The sequence below is a fragment of the Antedon mediterranea genome, chromosome 6 (assembly GCF_964355755.1).
Source record: "Antedon mediterranea chromosome 6, ecAntMedi1.1, whole genome shotgun sequence".
NCBI classification, from domain to species: domain Eukaryota; kingdom Metazoa; phylum Echinodermata; class Crinoidea; order Comatulida; family Antedonidae; genus Antedon; species Antedon mediterranea.
Window position 1 is genome coordinate 31091043 of NC_092675.1, and position 19957 is coordinate 31110999.

The window sequence follows — 19957 nt, forward strand, 5'->3', positions numbered from 1 at the left end:
TAAATACATAACATTTATTATTACAATTAAATAATATTATCACTGTAACTTGAAATAAATCAAAATAAATGTAAAAATTAAGTTTTTAATATTAGTTTAAGCTAGGCCATGTAACCTAGTCAGTATCAGTAGTCCAGACCCTAGCTAGGCTAGAGTAGTATAGCCGGCCGCCCGCGCCGCGCCCGCCTGGTGGAACACCACCGCTTCGTTTTCCTTCGTCGGTTCTTCGACGGTATGCTAACTTATAACAATATTTGCACTACTAAAATAAGGAAATGCGATATTTATCTTTAATTTTGAATCATTCTTAGAAATTACTATAAAAATATGGGTGTGCATGATTTCACAATCTGTCGAAAAACCTTGCGCAATTTGCAGATTACTTGCGCAATTTAATACGTTGCTTGCGCAATTTGAAACACATGTTTCAATTCAAATTGCGCAAGGATTTCTTTTGCGCAATTTCAAATTGCGCAAATCGTTCAAATCGCGCATAAACATTCAAGAATTGTCAGCGTGTACCTATTTTTTCACAAACTGCAATGACGTAATTTGTGGACCATTTGATTGGTCAGTTTTAACGATCGTAATCGTTAAAGTTGAACCGAGTTCAACTTTAACGATTTAAGATTTTAACGATTTTCAACGTTAATTTTTACCCCCTTTTCCTGTTAAATCGTTGAATATGTCAACTCAACGCAACTCAACGCAACTCAACGTAACTTAACGTCGACAGGAAAACAGGCTTAACATAACGATTAAAATCGAAATATTTTTTTAGAATCTGTAAATTCAAGGGGATCAGGTGCCGTTTTCGGCCACCTCGACGTATATGGACTATACCATTATAAAAAGATGGGAAAATAGGGGTGTCCCATTTATTAATTGAGTGTGTTAATGTGTCAAAATACTGCTGCTTTTGTTCTTTTGTTTAGTGCATTATGTTTCAGCAACAGAGGGAAAACAACTACGCCCTGCATGCTGTAAAATTAATTTCAGTTTTCAAGTTAATGCAGTATATTATGGCTCTTTATTTCTATATAATTTTTACAGATTTATAGATACAGAAAGTATATAAAGAAAGTTTTTATTCCAGTTACAAATAAAAAATATAATTTACCTAACGATAACACAGTAGTACATTTAATAAAGATGACAGTAGTACTAGTACATTTAATAAGATCTATAACATACTGATTATTAGGTAATCAGTAAAACAAATAAACATTATAATTTTGTCAATGAATCTGTACCATTTTGTTCCCAGAAAACACAGCGTTTGACATTGCGTGTTTTTAGGTTTGGTTTTTTTTAAACGTTTTAAACACGTTTCTGTGTAGAAATACATGTTCTAATTGAACAACGTTTGCATCAAAACGTTATAATAGCGAATGCAAAACGGAGCTGATAATGTCGCCATGAAGAGGATGATTGGTGTCTTCCAATATAGCATGGAATACATCGGCAAGCCGTTCGCTGTAGAACGAGTCAAGCATTTGCATAGACAAACCAATTACTTTCCACGTTCCAGCCAGTACCTTCTCAATTTGGTCTTTATCCTCCTTACATACCCTTACTGATATTCCTAGCCCAATATACAATATGCCCAAATAGAACATCACTGATTAGTAAAACCATGGAGAAATAAGTTAACTTATTTCTCCATGGTAAAACATAAACATTCTATAGTACAAATATCCTGCTTTACCCCAAAGAACCGAGTTTCCTCAAGCAGTACAGCCTTGTATTTAACTTCTTAACTACGATTAACATGTCCACCCATTTAAGCTTTAGTCAAACACTACTACCAAATACTTATAATTGTTAACAACCTCTACTTCCTTTACTTTAATTAATGTATACTGTCAGACCAATTATGTTTTCGAAAACCAATCCTTATTTCTTTTGTTTTAATGTTTAGTTCAAGAAAATAAAAAATATGATTTATCTACCTATACGATTGGGCCAATTAGAATGCATTTGCCAACATTCTTTTACATATTTCACAACATTATAGAGTTTAGGTAATTTAACCGATTGTAATGTAGTATTTAGGATATTTTAATATCGATTGTAATGTAGTATTTAGGATGTTTTAATTCCGATTGTATTGTAGTATTTAACATTTTCTAATTTCGAATCGGATTGTACTAAAATTTAAAGTGTTTAAACCCAGATAGGAATAACATAGGCCTAGTATTTAATATGCTTTAATTTTGATTATACTGTAGTGTTTAGTTTAGTTTATTTATTTATTCATAGGAATCACCTTTATATCGGTGTCACACATTTATCAGTTAATGGTGCATCCAATTTACAGACAAAATTACAGATAACATAAGCCACAAAGTTCTAAATACTAATACATACCATTAAAACAAAATGTAAACTAATTAATTAATTAGATCTGTATGAAAATACATAATATGTAAATTGTACAATATATATAACTACAAAAATAAAAACAGAACAACAAAAATACAGGATAGGCCTAATAAATAAATAAAACATACAGATACATCCTCATAGAGGTGTCTGTTTACTATATTAATCAATTAGTTGAGAGAGGTAATGCTGATAACATTGTAGATCTAGTAACCCATGCTTTCATTAAATATTTTTTACAATAAAAATCTAAGATTTTTCCTAATGTTTCATTTTCAGTGAATAAATTGTCTAGCATAAAGTGGTGTTTTAATTCCTGAGATCCACAATTCAAATTATCCCAGTTAGTACATACTTAATTATTGTCTAACAGAGTTTAATGAAGAACATTTAAATAAAAAATGGTTTACTGTTTCTTTTTCGTTAGTACTACACATCTTCCATATAACTATAATAACATGCCTTATAAAAAGTACATGCATTGCTAGTTTTTTATGTTTTGTATTGTTACTTGTAGTTTGTACTGTAGGTTACGTAACAGAACAATTGTATTGTCTTCCCATTCAATAGACACCCTTCTCTACATAAAACATAATACCCCACACCCCTATCATAATAATGGTATAGTCCATATAAGTCGAGGTGGCCGAAAACCTACAGGGTTGGGTAGGTTTGGCCAGTATGCGTACCTTTTTATGGCCAGCGGGCGTCCCGGATATTGCGCAATATGGCCAGCGGGCGTCCAATTATTGCGCAATATGTTTCAATGGCAGCGTCCGCGCGCTCCATGCGTGTGAAAAATACGTACAATGCGACAGAGAGGGCGTTATATTTACATTTTCCGCGCGAGATGCCGGCCGGCCACGTACTATTATTATTTATCAGAAAAAAAATATTAAATAATGTGAAATTTCATTTAAAATGTTTTTTGATTGACATTATAATAGTTAAAACTATTAATAATTATTGTTATTAATTAGGCCCTAAAATACAGTAGTATAATTTACTAAATCAGTTTAACTTTGGCTACTAGCCTGCTCTGAACAGATAGATTGGATTTTAGAGGCCTCAGTTCAGCCTTGCCCTACTTGCAAATTCTGTATATATAAAATTAATTATGTATATAGCGCCATCTGTGTCGCATTGTACGTATTTCACACGCACTGAGCGGACGTTGCCATTGAACAAATATTGCGCAATAATTGGACGCCCGCTGGCCATATTGCGCAATTTCCGGGACGCCCGCTGGCCATAAAAAGGTACGCATACTGGCCAAACCTACCCAACCCGTATCCCGAAAACGGCACCTGATCCATTCAAGGTGTTATCATCGATTTTGGTCGGATTTTGTGCACACTACCATTTCGTAGGGTCTTCGCTTTCGAGGTCTTCGGTCTTCGATCTTCGCTTTCGAGGTCTTCGCTTTCGACACACCCATTTTATACGTGATGAAATTCAAGTTTGTATCAGCGTTATCGTGATGAAATCAGTTGAGAAAACACGAACAAGAATTAAGAGGTAGGCTTTGCAAAAGTTATTCTTACCTTTGTGCGTGCAAAACTTAGTTGGTACTGACATACTAAAGCACAATTAATGGTACCGTGTTATTGTTAATATCTTTCTCATATTACTTTGTTCGTATAATCTTTATTCAGTGATAAATGAAATGACATGTAATGACAATTCGTTTTTCTAAGTTAATCAAGATCGAGTGTGGAGGCATTCATTAAACAATCTAAACTTGGACCACCGTTTTAAAGAAAATGAATGTTTGAAATGTTTAGATTCAACCTGTTAGTGTTTCATCGCTGTTGGTTGTCAACTGAATAAAATAAATAAATTTCAAAAAGAAAAACCACAGTATTAATAAAAAAAATAGTTGATTTGAATTATGGATACAAACCCCATGAAATAGCTACTGCAGTATGAAATGATGTTGTGAGCATCAGACACACTGATAGACAAACTTCTCTTTTTTTTAACGGTACATTATATGTTTTTCGTTGATACACCCTACTAAAAAATGCAGTTGCTTGATTTTAACAGTAATATTGCAGGCAGTTAACATTATGCAAGTTGTATGATGCGGACCTGGTCTTTACCACATACTTCGTTCGTATCATGTGTCAAGAGCGTTTAGTCGGAATCAAAATTGGAATCAAAAACTACAAGTACATTTTACACGCTTGAGAGGTATTATTCCAGAGCGTTATTTCGTCGATCGAGCATTCTCTACTTCTACGAAGCGCCATTTATGCCTTTATTTACTTCCGAAATAGAAATAGTACTACGGTGGTAACTGGTTCAGTGGACCAATTTTAGCACCAGGGGAGCACAGTGATATAAAATAGAAATAAGTCACTGAATTTTAATATCTTTTCGTATTTTAATACACTGTGCTCAAGTGGACCCAATTTGGTACCAGGGAAGCACATTGATATAAAATAGAAATAAGTCACTGAATGTTAATATCTTTTCGTATTTTAATACACTATATGCTCAAGTGGACCCAATTTGGCGTCAGTGGAGCACAGTGATATAAAATAGAAATAAGTCACTGAATTGTAATATCTTTTTGTATTTTAATACAATGTACTCAAGTGTACCCAATTTGGCACCAGGCGAGCACAGTGATATAAAATAGAAATAATTCACGGAATTTTAATATCTTTTCGTATGTTAATACATTGTGCTCAAGTGGACCGAACTTGGAGCCAGTTGAGCACAGTGATATAAAATAGAAATAAGACACTGAATTTTAATATATTTTCGTATTAAGCATATATTTGAATACCTACCGGTATGGTACCGTACATGTTCGACAATACAGTGCCACATATGTCTATAAAAAAAAAAAACAATATTAAAAAAAAAAAAAATATCCGTCGAGGTTCGAACTCCAACCGATAGCACTCAAAACTGAGCATTACCCGTTACGCCAACAAGTACATGACTGACAAGCTGATAATAGCTAGTCTATTTATACGTGTATTACGTAATTGATCATTACGTCATAAATATCCTATTAACCTTGCTAAAACCAAAATGATCAGTTAGCTCAGTCGTCTGAGCGTCGTGTTAACAACACGTATGTCGTGGGTTCGATTCCTACGCTGGTTGGTGGAATAGAGTTAAGGCTATGCGAGCCCCTGTGTTTGGGGTTCACAGACAGATCATACGTCCCCCTTTCCACCACACATCATGAGGCAACAACATCAATGTATCTGGTGATGTGGTGGAAATGACCCCAAAAGGCTGTGGCAGGGCCTTAGTGCTGAGGCAGGGAGAGCACATTTAACATCTTTTTTTTATTTAATTTTTTTTTCAACCTGTATTCGATCTCGTAAATTTTATGTTTGCCGCCCTCAATTTTAAAAGAATTTAAATTTATTATTTTCATCGCAGGTGTACGAAACGGTTTGGTATGCCGTGCGTTGTTATGCAATGGTTGTGCAGGTGTATATGGGAAAGATGGTATTGTTAGTCATTCGCGGTCAACACGCCACACTGTTAAATTTTGATTTTGATATCAATGTTGCTACATTGGTACCGAAATGCATGCAAGATATTGTATTGTAATATGTTATGAATAAACGTTTATGGTAGTTGTTGTGTATGGCCGCACCGTCCCAGATTAAACAGATAGTTTGTCTCCGATGGTTTTTGTATGGGGTTAATGGAAAGTGAAATAAGATCAAATATAGAACATTTGCAAAGATGCTGTGTTTGGGGTTCACAGAATTATACGAAAAAAGTGACAATGTTTGTACTTTTATGTCTCTGAAATATCCGCATAGGTTCCAGTTGAATATGTATGTACATTGAGGCGGATTTTCAAAGACACGGTTTTGATTTAAAAAAAAACCACTTTGGGTATTCTGAATTCGAGACTAACTATATTACCGTCTGAAATTCAGAAAATGTGACTGCAGGTTGGAAGGCATGATCATCACTAAATGAGTTCTCACGTCACACATTATGGAAAAAAAGTCTTCCTGTTTTTTTTAAGGCAGAATTTTGCCAAATTTTGTATTTGACCATATTAAGGAGGTATTCGTTTTTTTTTTTGTCTTGATTTCCCCAACTTATGTACGAAAAGAAATATCGCTGGGCGGATTCACCAAAGAAAAAAACCTATTCGTCGGCATTTCGGCTATTCGGCATTTGGGCGGTAGGCATCACTGGAATTACCGACCGAGTAAGCTTTGTAAAAAATGCATAAAATAAAGCAAGTGCTGAATATTATGTGATCATGAAATCTTTAAACGGTTGGGCGTTAAGCTTAGTAACAATTAGTGTTATCCTTGATTCCAAATTCCATTTCGAAAACCTTGATAAATACATCTATGAATGATGCACAGTTGAGGGTAAGCTAACTCTTCGGAGCTTGATCATTAGAACATTAAAGGTTGGGTATTGTCAGTGGCAGGATTGTTCGTATTTTTTTTGAAGAAGAGTTTTCCTTACGAACAAACAAGTTTGATTTGAATTGGATTCATTTCTCATGATAAAATTGCAGCAAAACCTCCTTTTCGGGACAAGCTGAATTTCCAATCTGAAAGACGACTTTAATGTAGCACATGTTGACATATTCCCAAGGTAAGCGTTTAAAGTCCAGAATGTAATCACAATCTCCATCGCTCAATGAGACCACCAATGCAAACATGTTCATCTTGTGTGAATGGCTTTAATGTTACAAGCGTCGTATGTGAAAGCAAGCTATTGTACCCAGTCTGAAGGCAGAAGGCCCTGCTTTGTACCACTCTTAAGGTCAAGTGGCCGGGTTACCTATAAAATATAAGAGACTGATTATGTATTGTGATAGCTTGGGTTCATAAACACACGTGAAAGATGACTTGTCTCATCTGTTGTACTGGCGAGTGAAGCCAAATCCCCACTCCACTAAATGAATTGTAGGTCCGACAGGTAAGTCCAGTCTACAAATGTAGGCTTACTTAATTACTTGCCGGGTATCAGAGTGTCAGGTAAGTCCAGTCTACAAATTTAGGCATACTTCTCTACAGTACGTGTTATTTAGACCTTATTCTACTGTACCATAAAATCATTCCATCAGCTGTCGGATGACAACCGAAGAAGTAAGCAGATGAATACTCCTTATGAATCACGAGTTCCTGTTTCAATACACCTGTACAGTCTACTCATTCGACAAACTTCCCCTTCTACTTATCGTAAGAATGAAAATGGTAGGATTAGTTGACATTTCCGGTACTTAAGTGTTCTGTATGCATTCATGTATCGTAAGACGATATTAACTGGCTATGCACTAGAAATTGTATAATAAACACTTTCTTTATTATAAAAAAAAAGAGGAGGATACAACTCATGCAGGTGAGTCAGCAATTGTGCCGAATAGATGTCGTCTGCGACTCCACCAGTTTGCCTTCTATTCGGTAGTCCAGTCTAGACTAACATACATTATTTTACCGTACCTACAGTAATTCGCGTTATAGTATTTGTGATTTCGTGGTATCCATAGCCTTTCACTTTTCTACTTTTTTGTTTGACTGAATAACTATCTAACTACCAAACTGTGGACACAAGACGAACGCAAACAGTTTAAAGAAATACTGTAAGTTGTTGACGGATAATTAGGCCTACATCTAGGTATAGATGTCTAACGTGTGCCACTGTTACACAAGTGATTCCATTAAATTGTATTGTATTGTATCGATGAAGTTTGTCAATTTGTTTATACCTTGTTTATACGTATAGAACATTTTGTTACGTCTAACATTCAGCTGAAATGTTATTTATAATTTCAGCTGCATGGTTATCAAATACGAAAAATTGTTTGTTACATCAATTCGTTGATGGAGTATTAAGTTAAAAGTCATTGGCCTAAGTGTATTACTCTTTGTTGGTTGTTTTTTTTTTGTGTTTCGTACAGTATTAATTTTGTTGTCTATTATCTGTAGACACTCACTAAAGTGATGACGTACTGTACAATGCAGGAATTAGAGGGAAGATTTTTCTCAATCAGCGCCCTCTTTTTACTATTTTCTTGTACAACTGTTACTTGTGGTCCCCAAGCGAGAATGGCCACTTTCATTCATTGATGATAAACCGTCAGTTTAGTGTGCCCTCCTCGAATTGAACATTCCTTCGATTTCACTCCTGCATGCTGCACCCGTCCGTCTGCCTTACTTTAAAAGCATGGATCGCTATTATACTTTCTAAATAGTTTGACTTTGGAATTAAGTTCAAGAAACACAGATAGTGTTCAAAAGTAAGTACAACTTAATTAAGACGTGTATCTCGTGTAGTTCTTAGAATTTTACATTCATAATGTTCGTTGTCTGACAGGTAGAAAGTGTAGCTTTTTTCAGTTGAATGAAGTTTCTAATTTTATTTTTAACGATAAGCGGTTGAATACAACATCTCTGACAATGTAAAATTACATTTCTTTAGCTGTTATAGGATTGAATAAGGCTTTATAATGCTTGTGCAGCATTATTGAGAATTCCATTTATTCTTGATGATTATGACTTTTATGTGGTTTGTCCATAAAGATGACGTGTTAAGTCATATTACTATTTTTGTATTGTCGTAAATACGACTTAAGAGACGTAACATCAATATAGTGACTTGAAATACATGAAATAGATTGTTTAAAGTCGGAAATGTTCAATTATAAAGTACTTGTCCTTCGTCATGTGCAGATAGTTTATACTAATTAACTGAAACTATTTCAGGCATAAATCTAATTCCACGACTACCAACAAAATAGCTACCATTTTGTTTGGTTAAATAGACTAAATTTAATCCTAAATCTGTTATCAAATGGTGGAATGTTGTTAATTCCTCATCGAAATAAACTAGTGACCAAAAGGAGGCCTTTGTAATACCCAGGAGATTAAAACCGTAGTCGGACTAGTGACCGTAATATTACCGATGTTCACTATCCAGAACGCAGCTGTCAATATTAATTTACTGCACCATACGGAAGATAACTTGATACTGCAAAACCAGTCGACTCAATGGCAAATATCATGCCGTAGTAAAAACCAAGTCCATTCTTTTAATGGCAGATATCATGCCCTAGTAATACTGCCGAAAACCAAGTCCATTCTTTTAATGGCAGATATCATGCCCTAGTAATACTGCCGAAAACCAAGTCCATTCTTTTAATGGCAGATATTATGCCGTAATACTGCCGATACAGTATTATGTTTTCGTCGTCACATTTTTTCTGGAAAATATTTTTGTTTTACACGAGGCATACGTTAAAAAAAAAACTTCAAAAATCACAACAATGCAATCAATTGAGATTAGAGGAGATTTCATTTGACATGATTTGACACATCCTTGAGTGAGATTACTTCACTCCAGTGGTCTCTGTTGTGGTCTTATCTTAACACCGTGCTTTACTCAACATTAAACAAAATAGCAGTGGTACTATGTTGTTGGTATATCCGATTCAATATTATTGGTAGTAAAATGTCAAACATTCTTGTTTTGATTGAATGTTTGTTTAGTAGTAGTTTGTTCGCTGGTGGTGGTGATTTTATTTATATAAGCATGCTCTCTCGCCAGTTGTACTCGCCTCACAGGCAATGTCATTTATAATTGATTTTTCAATTTTCTGGTTGGTAAGTGAAAGAATATTTTAATGATGCTTTTGTATGTCTATTCTTACGTACTGTAGATGTCAACTAGTATGTTTGCGAATAAATCTTGTAGAAAGATTATTAGAAATACAACTTAGGTATGTCTTCTGTAAACTTATGTTTCTCTCTGTAGTACTATCTACTTTACATTAACCCGATCGAGTTGTGACTAATTTCCCGCGTTTCTCTACGACGAACTGAGTCTTACAGTTCATCACTAGCTATCTATACTCTGCTGTATGAATCAGAATGTGCTAGTAGATTATTCTATAGGAAATTCACATCATTAATCATCGGATCCGGCGACCGTGTGCCTAACCATGATTTACGTGGACGTACATAAAATCCGGATTGATTTTTATAATTAAAAGTTACGTAATTTCAGTATAAACTGTTGAAAACTGAGTAAAATGTGATGAGAGATCATATCCAAATTGTCTGAAATAAAAGTTGAATTGAATTGAATTGAATATCCACAATACGTTGAGCTCTGTCTACACTATCAAAATTGTGACAACAAAAATGTGATGTGCCCATATGGACATGATGATGTCATATCACTACGATATTTGAGCATATCAATACCATATTTGGGCACATCACACTATCTTTTGTCAAACCAGTTTGATAGTGTAGACATAGCTTTAGAAACGGACGATACAAAGGGCAAAATATGTAAAAATGAATTTACTTTATACCTTTGTCTTCCTTGTATGGAAAAGTTAACCATGGCTGTCACATCCCATGTTCCTAGTGTTATTTGTGGTGTGCCTCATCTACTCAGAATCCACACACATGTCTTTTCGGATATTAATATAATTGTGTCCTTAAAGGGCTAAACCTTATAAAGCTTATTTTACATTAAATTAATGTATTAGTTTGGGAGCGCAAACCACGGAAAGGTACGTAGTTGGTTACCGTATGATTCCGGATTTAAGACGCAACGCAAGGACGACGTACAACGCAAGCAATTTATGGTCATTCATTCCAACTGTCGCTTGTGATTTGTCAAATTTCGCGTTGTTGTGTCCAAGAATCACATGCTATTAGGCACAGCACTTTGTGTATAGAGTCGCAGATTTTTCCTTACGAGAGAAAGTCATTCCGTTTAGCATGAAATCAGGGAAGACTGAAATTTCATTTTTGTCTGCGTCAAATCGAAGTTTTCCATTTAAACCAAGCCTGCTGACAAAAACCCACATCCACAATGACAAGGGCTGTATCTGTCTGCAATCAGCTGCATGTTAATTAAGTTCATTGCAAGTGTCAGGCTTGCTGAGACTCCATTGCCCGCAAATTGATTCTTTATTGGAATGTCATTTTCATATGCGATATGACACGTGATTGATATGACAAAGGAAGCGAATATTTGTCGAGATGTTATCTCTGAAATATTTACTTTCTAAAGAGGATGTGATGGATTATAATATCATATATTTTACCTAAGGTGTCTGCCATTAACAATTATAGGTAATTGATTCCGTGATTTGGCGGATGAATACCGGTTGATTATGGTCGGCAGACGTCAACCTAAAAGCAATATAATTAATATCATCGTCAAATTACAGTTAATATATTTAAATCTTGTAGCATCGAAAATAAAAACTTCTTTTATGAGAAATTGGATTTCAAACTCTATACCGTAGCCTAACGTAAAAGAAGAATTTTTATCGACAATATTACAGTTACATCAAACTAGTTTGATAGTGTAGACAGACAGAGCTTTACAGTTACATCAAACTAGTTTGATAGTGTAGACAGAGCTTTACAGTTACATCAAACTAGTTTGATAGTGTAGACAGAGCTTTACAGTTACATCAAACTAGTTTGATAGTGTAGACAGAGCTTTACAGTTACATCAAACTAGTTTGATAGTGTAGACAGAGCTTTACAGTTACATCAAACTAGTTTGATAGTGTAGACAGAGCTTTATAGGCCTACAAATCCTACATCATAATAGACGTTCTAAACCAGATCGTGACTGCCGTCAGAACGGAATACAATGATTGTGGGCGTAACTAGAAACCTCGAAATCAAACCGCCATTCACTCCGTCGCCCCATAAAGTTTACACCTCTTCCTCCTGAGATTAGCTCCTTTTATATCTGAATGATTCGTGAAAGGTTCCGTTAATATCTTTTATTCCTGATCACACACCACTTTTATTATATCATTTTATATAGCGTTACGCATTATTGACCATAGTCTTTTAACCTTTTATCTGTATGTTCAAGGAATTAATGAATGAGAATCGCATTGAATTTTGGTAATAAAAATAACTAAAGCTTAATATGGACGGATTTCCGTTTTCCATTTTGTATTTAATCTTCTTACTTTCTTTCTTTTTAGATTTTAGAAGACAACTTGTGACGGAACAAGCATTAAGTACGTGAAACCAAGTATAGCGACAGACAGACAGACGGCCGAGATTATAAGAGCACCGGGATTTCAGCCTACTATCAATTGCTGCCCTTATTCCACTAACAAGTATTTCCTCAATTGTTTGCAATACATTCGTTTTTCTAGACTCAGGGGAAATATTGAAATTTTAAAAAGATACATCGAGAGCAATTGGAATCAAGTCTGGTACCGAATCTATTGGGAAAATTGTCTCATTTTACGTGTAGTGACCCCTTTCTCTTGAGTATGATGCTTAAGCGTAATTGAACCTTCAGCAGTGGTAGAAGTTACGCACGTAGTTTTTTACGGATTTAAACGTATTGTGCGCAGGATGTGATTGAGGAAAATGTTTACAATTTACAGTTTAAAATCGTTAAAACAAATACCAATTAAGTATTATGCTGTTTAGGAGCAATATTTGAAATATTTATATTTATTTTGGTACTTTATTGTCTGAATTTGTTTTGAGTTGATTAAGAGACGGCATATTTTCGGTCGGCGGCCTCAGATTATAACAATGCACATTTTAAGGACCATCTTAATTTGGTTGTGTAGTTTAGTTCCAATGGTTCCAGCTGCACCGGAACTACAATATGATCACGATCATTATGGTAAGTGCACAATTATTTCCATATTTTGTATTAACTATATGCTATCGTGTTGGTTATACAATGTAATCTAACAAGCATTGGTTGACATTATCCATAATTTACAAAGACAAGAGGTAACCGTAATAACACAAATGTATGTTATTGTTATTCCATGGAGGAAAAATGTCTTATGACTATTTACACAAAACGCACAGCAGACGGGTGCGCTCAGGATAGATAGATTCTACGTGTGACAAGCCACGCGGGTTTCCCTTAATACCATTACCGCTCGTCTGTGTAAATTTGCCTTAACACGATAACGTTTATGACCTTTAGTGACATCATATAACATCTTCTACATATCTATCACCCACCATTCTATCATATTAAGCGTCGTATCTTCACTGACAACGACATCGTCTTGGTCACCATCGTTTGGCTCATTTTTACGGAATGGAAGACGGCGGTGCAGTTTTGTTACATAATGGAACGTAAAGAATTGAACGGTACCGTATGAATGTAGATGACGCTGGACGACCAAGACGATGTCATAATATCTACCAGATTCAATCGGACAACGATATCGCTGTCGACATCCGTTATCCATCGCCTTGACCACCAAGTGCAAGCATCATCTTCTAAACAGTGACATCAAACATGGTCGTTGGTCGACATCATTTACATCTTTCCAATGTCTACATTATAACGATTGGCATACCGTCACTATAGAATATAGTACAGTAATCCATTAAATACGCTACGATTATCCTGTACTTTGTTTTTTTTTCTTTACAGGGCCAATTTCTAAAACTATGGGACACACAGAGTATGAATTATACGAGACTGTTCTACCAGCTTTAGTAGATCACAAAGGGAAACATATTAGCTACGATATATTAAACAGCCGAAAACGAACTAGACGTAATGCTGTTCCAAACATAAATATACCTATAAAAACAGACAAAGTTTTATATTATAAATTTGCAGCTCAAGGGACTGATTTTCACCTTAATTTGACATTAAATGAGAAGTTATTTTCTCATAATTTTATAGTAGAATATCGAGGTAATTCGGGGCGAGTAGACACAGCTCACCGTGAGATAGATGACTGCCATTACCACGGCAGTATCCTTGGCAACCATACGTCTTCTAAAGTTGCAATTAGCAACTGTAAGGGACTCGTAAGTATTTTCCGTATTATTACGCATATTTATCAGTGTTACTGGTACCGAAACGATTCCAATTATATTAGACCTCTATCTTCTACGCCAAGAGAATGATTTAATTTCTATAATATTATGTAAGGTATCGTATTCGTTCACAGTTTGGCCTATCAGTTTTGTTGATGATACATGCATTTTATAAAATGATGTGTCTAATTAATCGCCCCGGAACGTATGGGGCGTTTGAGTTGATTTGTTGATAATTAGACTTAGACGTTAGATATTAAATTAGGCTAGACACACCCTCCTCATTTCCTACAACATAGTGTAACGACGGCAGGAGGCAGGCACGCCTACAAGCTGATCCAATTTAGGCTACGCTTACATATGAATAATATTCCGCTTTACGCAGCGGAAAAAAAAATAATGACTCCGTCTTTCGTCCCGCGAAGCAGAGCAAAGCGTGGTCCCCACTAGATACGCAACGCAAGGGCGTAGACTCAACGCAAGTGATTTGACCAATTACAAGCCATGGATTATTAGAACAGTGGCTTGTCATCCCGCTTGTCATTGGTCAACTCGCTTGCGTTGCGTCTACGTCCTTGCGTCTCTAGTGGTAACCAAGCTTAATTGTGAAGATCCTCACACTACGTCATCGCCATTCTAATAACTGAAATAAATGCGTAAAAAAGTTTTTTAAACGCGTTGACATTTGCAAAACAAAGAATATTGATTTTCTTCAAAAAATCAGTTTTCATTTCGTTTATTTGTATGGGTACAACTGATCGTAAACATATTGTAGCCTACATGATTTCTTAAATAAATAAACTAAACATATTATATGTTGAGCAGACAAGGAGGCGAGTTAAAGACTTCTTCTGTAAATGATTGTTCCAAATTAAGTTACCAATTGGTATAGTTCTGTTCTTATAATTTCCTTTATCACCTTTCAATCGGAGCCAAAGATCAAGAACAACGACAATTAAGATTCCGATTATTTGCACAACATTCCGATGGAATTCACATCGTTGTAGTGACAAGAACAATAACTAGTATACAGTATAAACAGGTCTATTAACTTTGGAATCGAATATTTTGCACTGTCAATATTGATTTGTGTCCGATGATGGTAATAATAGAAGAACATACCGCGTACATCTACGCACCGACAATACGCGGTTACCGTTGTCGCCATTTTGGTTATTAATAATAATAAACTAAAATAATTTGTCTATTAGTCTTCCTTATATTGTTTACCGTCATATCTCCAATAAAAACATATATCTACAGTTTTTAGGGCTACTTGGGCAGGGTAATTTTGTTAAAATTGGAAAACCGCATACAAAATAGAATGCTACTGGAGGAGCTGAATATCTGGATGTAATGAGGCGGTTAAACGCCTATTGATATGCTTGTTTTTGTAACTCACTTGAGTTTGTGTATTTATGTGATTAGGTGTGTTAATCGCTCCGACATATTTCCTATGTCACAATGATTCAGTTCGCGTCGCTGCGCGTCATTACGTTTGCACGCTCGCGCGTTGCTAATCAAATACGATTTGCTTATGAACTTTCAGCGACACACACTACCACTAACTTTACCCATAGAGATATTCTTTACCCCAACTATGAAAATATATAACGCGCAGAATGGAGACGGATTCCAAATGTGGAGTTTTTAACCATAGAAATTGGTGAATATGTTATCATTTGAAGAGACCCGTCGCATACCCACTCCCTGTGTGATTAAACTGGCTCTTCCTTTCCGAATTACCTACCACCTGCCCTGTCATTTTAATTAATCTAATTTGTGCCCTTTTCCGTTCCATATTGATGTAGGGTTTTTACGTTTTCTCTGCAATAAGTGGGCACTTCACACAGGAAATGTAGGTCTAAATAACTACTAGTTTCGTTAGAAGAATGATGACTTAATATATTATTATTATTTATGATATAATAATTTTCCGTAAATGTAGTGATTCGTGTTTATATACTGGGCCTATTTATATAGGAAAAAGATAGCTTCCCAGGGCTTACTAAAAATAGTAATGCTGTGGGAGCCTGGCTAGGCTCCAATCCAAGGTACTTAGATATAGCAGTGACGGCAGGGCAGAAGTAGGTGCTCAAATCAGGCAGGTGTGTTAAACGATTTCGGCCGCCAGATATGGAACGCCTAACTTAATGGCGCGCCACTGTCGTAATATTTGTAATTGATTGCTATTTTGGCAATATTGGCATATCCATACTTGCCGGTCGAAACTTTGAAGAAATTGCTTTTAATTGACAGTGTTTAGCATCGGCAAGCACGTATGCTTTTTCATCTTGTGTAGTCCCCTCTCATTGTCCATGAAATAATATAAAAATTGTCTGGATAGATAAACTTAATATAAGCAGTACAATGGTATAAAGTTTGCGGTACGTGTACAATTCTGAAATGAACAATTTAAAAAGTTAGTATTTAAATGTCTGTCTCAGATAACAAAGAAATGTGAATTATTTAAAATGCTAATTAGAAATATACTGTTAATTAAAAAAAACTAATACTTTTCATTTAAACTAAAGTCTAAAATAGCTGCAGTAAAAGTGTCCAGTGTGAGTAGTGAAAGGAAGGAAATAATTTCATTTCATAAGGTGATGGAGGTCTGAAGTTAAGGCTCATGGTCAGTTAAGTACAGTACTGTACCAACATACCTATTTCTGATTCACTTGGCCTTGATTGATATGGGGGAAGTGATTCTGAACTGAGCAAGTCCAAGTACAATTTGCTGGCCTAGGTGAATCAAAGAATAGGTCATTTGTTATTGATCGTTACATGACCTAATAATTAGTTAAGATTTAAATAGATCCAAACTTGGAACAGGTGTACAGATTCGGTGATCCTACTTGACAAATATTGGCTTCGGGCCACCGATTCTGCACCAAATTGTGAAGATTTGAGTTTAGGATACGTCAGAGGGCAAAATCCCCACATCCAATCATTCCCTTTAACTTCCTCTACAGAAAACTTTACTGTAAAATAATGGAAATGGAATCTCAGAATAAGTTTGTACAGTATTATGATTTTCTTTAATATTAAGTATTCTGACTTTAAATGAAAAAAACATTATAAAGTGGAAATATTAAATTATTATTTTCAACAATTAATTAATTTGTCAATTAGCAGACACGCTCTGTGTCCGATGATTATAGTGTTGAATTCTCGATAACAAGGCAGAGTAGAAATGTTGATTTAAGTTTAGATTAAAATGTGTTTTAAGCGCAAGTTACTTGTAGATGTCAATGTTACATTTAGTATGTTAATGAATATTTCTGATTGGGAAGTTCAACAAGTTATTTTTATACTTTACTACAGTTTGATAACTTTGCTGTTTTGGAACTAAAGTTTCTACTCAAACAAATTTGACCAAACTAGTTTAATAAAGGAATACTTTTGTATTTGTCTGTTAAAGATAATTTTAATGAGTTTTAAAAACTTTGTTATGGTCAGTAACCAAGTAATTTAAAATAAATAAATTAACTTCATAGTTTTAGTCCATAAATAGAATTACAAATTATATTAAATTATTCCTAATTTATTTTTACTTATTATAATATATATAATTATATTTTTGTAGCATGGAATAATTTACTTAGAAGGCGAGGAATTTATGATTGAACCGTTACATCATTTAGTTGATGAGGTCACAGAAGGTCTGCCGCATGCTGTCTACAGAAGATCTTCATCTAAGCCATCTCATAAAAGTTTTTGTGGCGTTAAAGGTAAGACAATTTAAACAATTGTAGTGAAGCTGCTTCAGCTTGGTGCTTAACGTGCTTGCCTTCCGATCCCAAAGTCCACGGACTCTTTCAACTCAATTGAGATCTAGTTTATAAGCACGATAAATTATAAAATAGTTTATGTACTCTGTAATTGGCAAGTAAAAAAAAAATTCACTTCATAAATTGTCCATATGCAAATATTGTAAACGTCTTGATTATCAAATCTGTAGAAGAACCTCCTCACTATAAAAAGCCTGGCTACATGCTATGCAAAAGTTATTCAGAGTAATCATTTATTTTTTGTGATATCCACCATTTTTGAATAGTTATAATTAATTCAGATAGGATATTCCCAGCTGCATGTTTCAATTCCCAGGTACCTGTTTCAATTCTCATTATGCATGTTTCAATTGTTAGGTACCTGTTTCTCAGATCATCACCAAGTTGAATGTATCACAGATGTTAAATTCGCAGGTTTCTTTAAAAATTTGTATAATAAATGTAAAAGAGTTTTACATTAATACATGAGGGACATTATGCAAATTATTTTCAGGTGGTCTGTCAAAATGATTGTATTATATAATTATGTTAGTAGTTCAGGATTTGTAACCAGCTTACTGGATAAACTGCATCAAGGCCTAATTTTATATTAGTTAGAGGTTAACATCTACCTGAAAATGTTTGATTATTTATTAGTCATTACTGAAAAAAATAGTTTTTTCCAAAACTACAGTTAAAATAAATCAAACTTGTATAGGAACTCTATAACCCCTTAGTAAGTCTTGTGAAAAAAAAGTTGACTTGTACCTTATGCAAATGAGGTTGTTTTGTTTAGCGTCAGATGATTGCACCTGGATTCACAGTTTCAGTTTATAGTTGGACATACAATATACCGGTGATATTGATGCCCAGTTTTGTCTGTGAATGTTACTTTATTTTCAACATGGACGGAAGTAAACGAAAGATGTTTATTAGTCAGGTGTGATCATTTGGGAATCTCTTATTTCAGAATTGGTTTTACTATTGCGGTTTGGTGTAAAATTATAGGCCTATATGAAATTTAGTATATCAATATGATGTGATGTTACAATTAAAAACAAAATAGATTATACACTATAGTACAATTTAAAAATGATTTGTTTTTAACAAATTGGGGTCAGGGGTCCTTACTTCAATGATAGTAAAATTAGTCATAATTAGTCCCCTAGCTCCAGAAGTCCCTAGATGGGTGCAGAAGATTCAATCTAGTTTTTACAATTGTTGTTGTGACTCAGCAGCAATAAAACTGTTTTCAAACAGAACTGAGTTTAGTTTGACACAATTTAGGTTATCCTCTCAAAGCAGAGGAAGTGGGATCTGCAGGGGATACCAACCGACTTCCTTTACACCTGACAAGTTTCTACCACAAGATTCAATTGACATACATACTATACCTCACTATTTTATCCCAATTTTGATGTACGTATCAATTTTTGATTTCCTATTTGTCTGCATATTTTCATACTATTTATGTAATTTAACAATTTGGCATAAATAGCGAGGAGGAAGGGAAACCATTGGCCAATAGCCAAACACAAAGGTGGGTACGTTTATAGCAAAACTAGCCCGAAACAACATTTTCTTCTCTCCTATTCATCTGAATTTTTGATATCCTATTTGTCTGAATTTTTTCATACTATTTATTTATTAAAAATTTGGCATAAATAGCGCAAGAAGAAACCACTGGCCATTGGTGGGTACCTCTACAAAAACGCTAGACTAGACTAAATTTCAAGTGAATAACCTCGGAATGTAAATCAATTTACTTTGTTTGTAGGTAATCCTATGACAAATCTAAAACAGTAAATATTATAACAACTAAAAGCTTGAATGAAAATGAATAAAACATCAATTCTATCTGTTTTCTGTAAGGATTACCAGCTACTGTACCTACATCAAAGATATAAACAACTTTTACCACAAACAGTTTGACCTTGACCTTAGTAATTTGAGGGGGAAAACTTGTTCCTCTTTTGCTTATCAAGTTGTCAACGC

At 34.8% G+C, this 19957-nt stretch overlaps 1 protein-coding gene across 1 annotated transcript in view; it reads left to right on the forward strand.

Moving 5' to 3' along the window:
* Positions 1–8592: 8592 nt before the first annotated feature.
* The window catches only part of LOC140052270 (A disintegrin and metalloproteinase with thrombospondin motifs 6-like), a 59326-nt gene continuing 47961 nt past the window's right edge, over positions 8593–19957 (forward strand). Inside the window, exons 1-4 of the mRNA XM_072097743.1 lie at positions 8593–8632; positions 12362–13023; positions 13798–14183; positions 17779–17923. Coding sequence (XP_071953844.1) covers positions 12930–13023; positions 13798–14183; positions 17779–17923 — 625 coding nt within the window. The 5' untranslated portion in view covers positions 8593–8632; positions 12362–12929. The remainder of the gene's footprint in view (positions 8633–12361; positions 13024–13797; positions 14184–17778; positions 17924–19957) is intronic.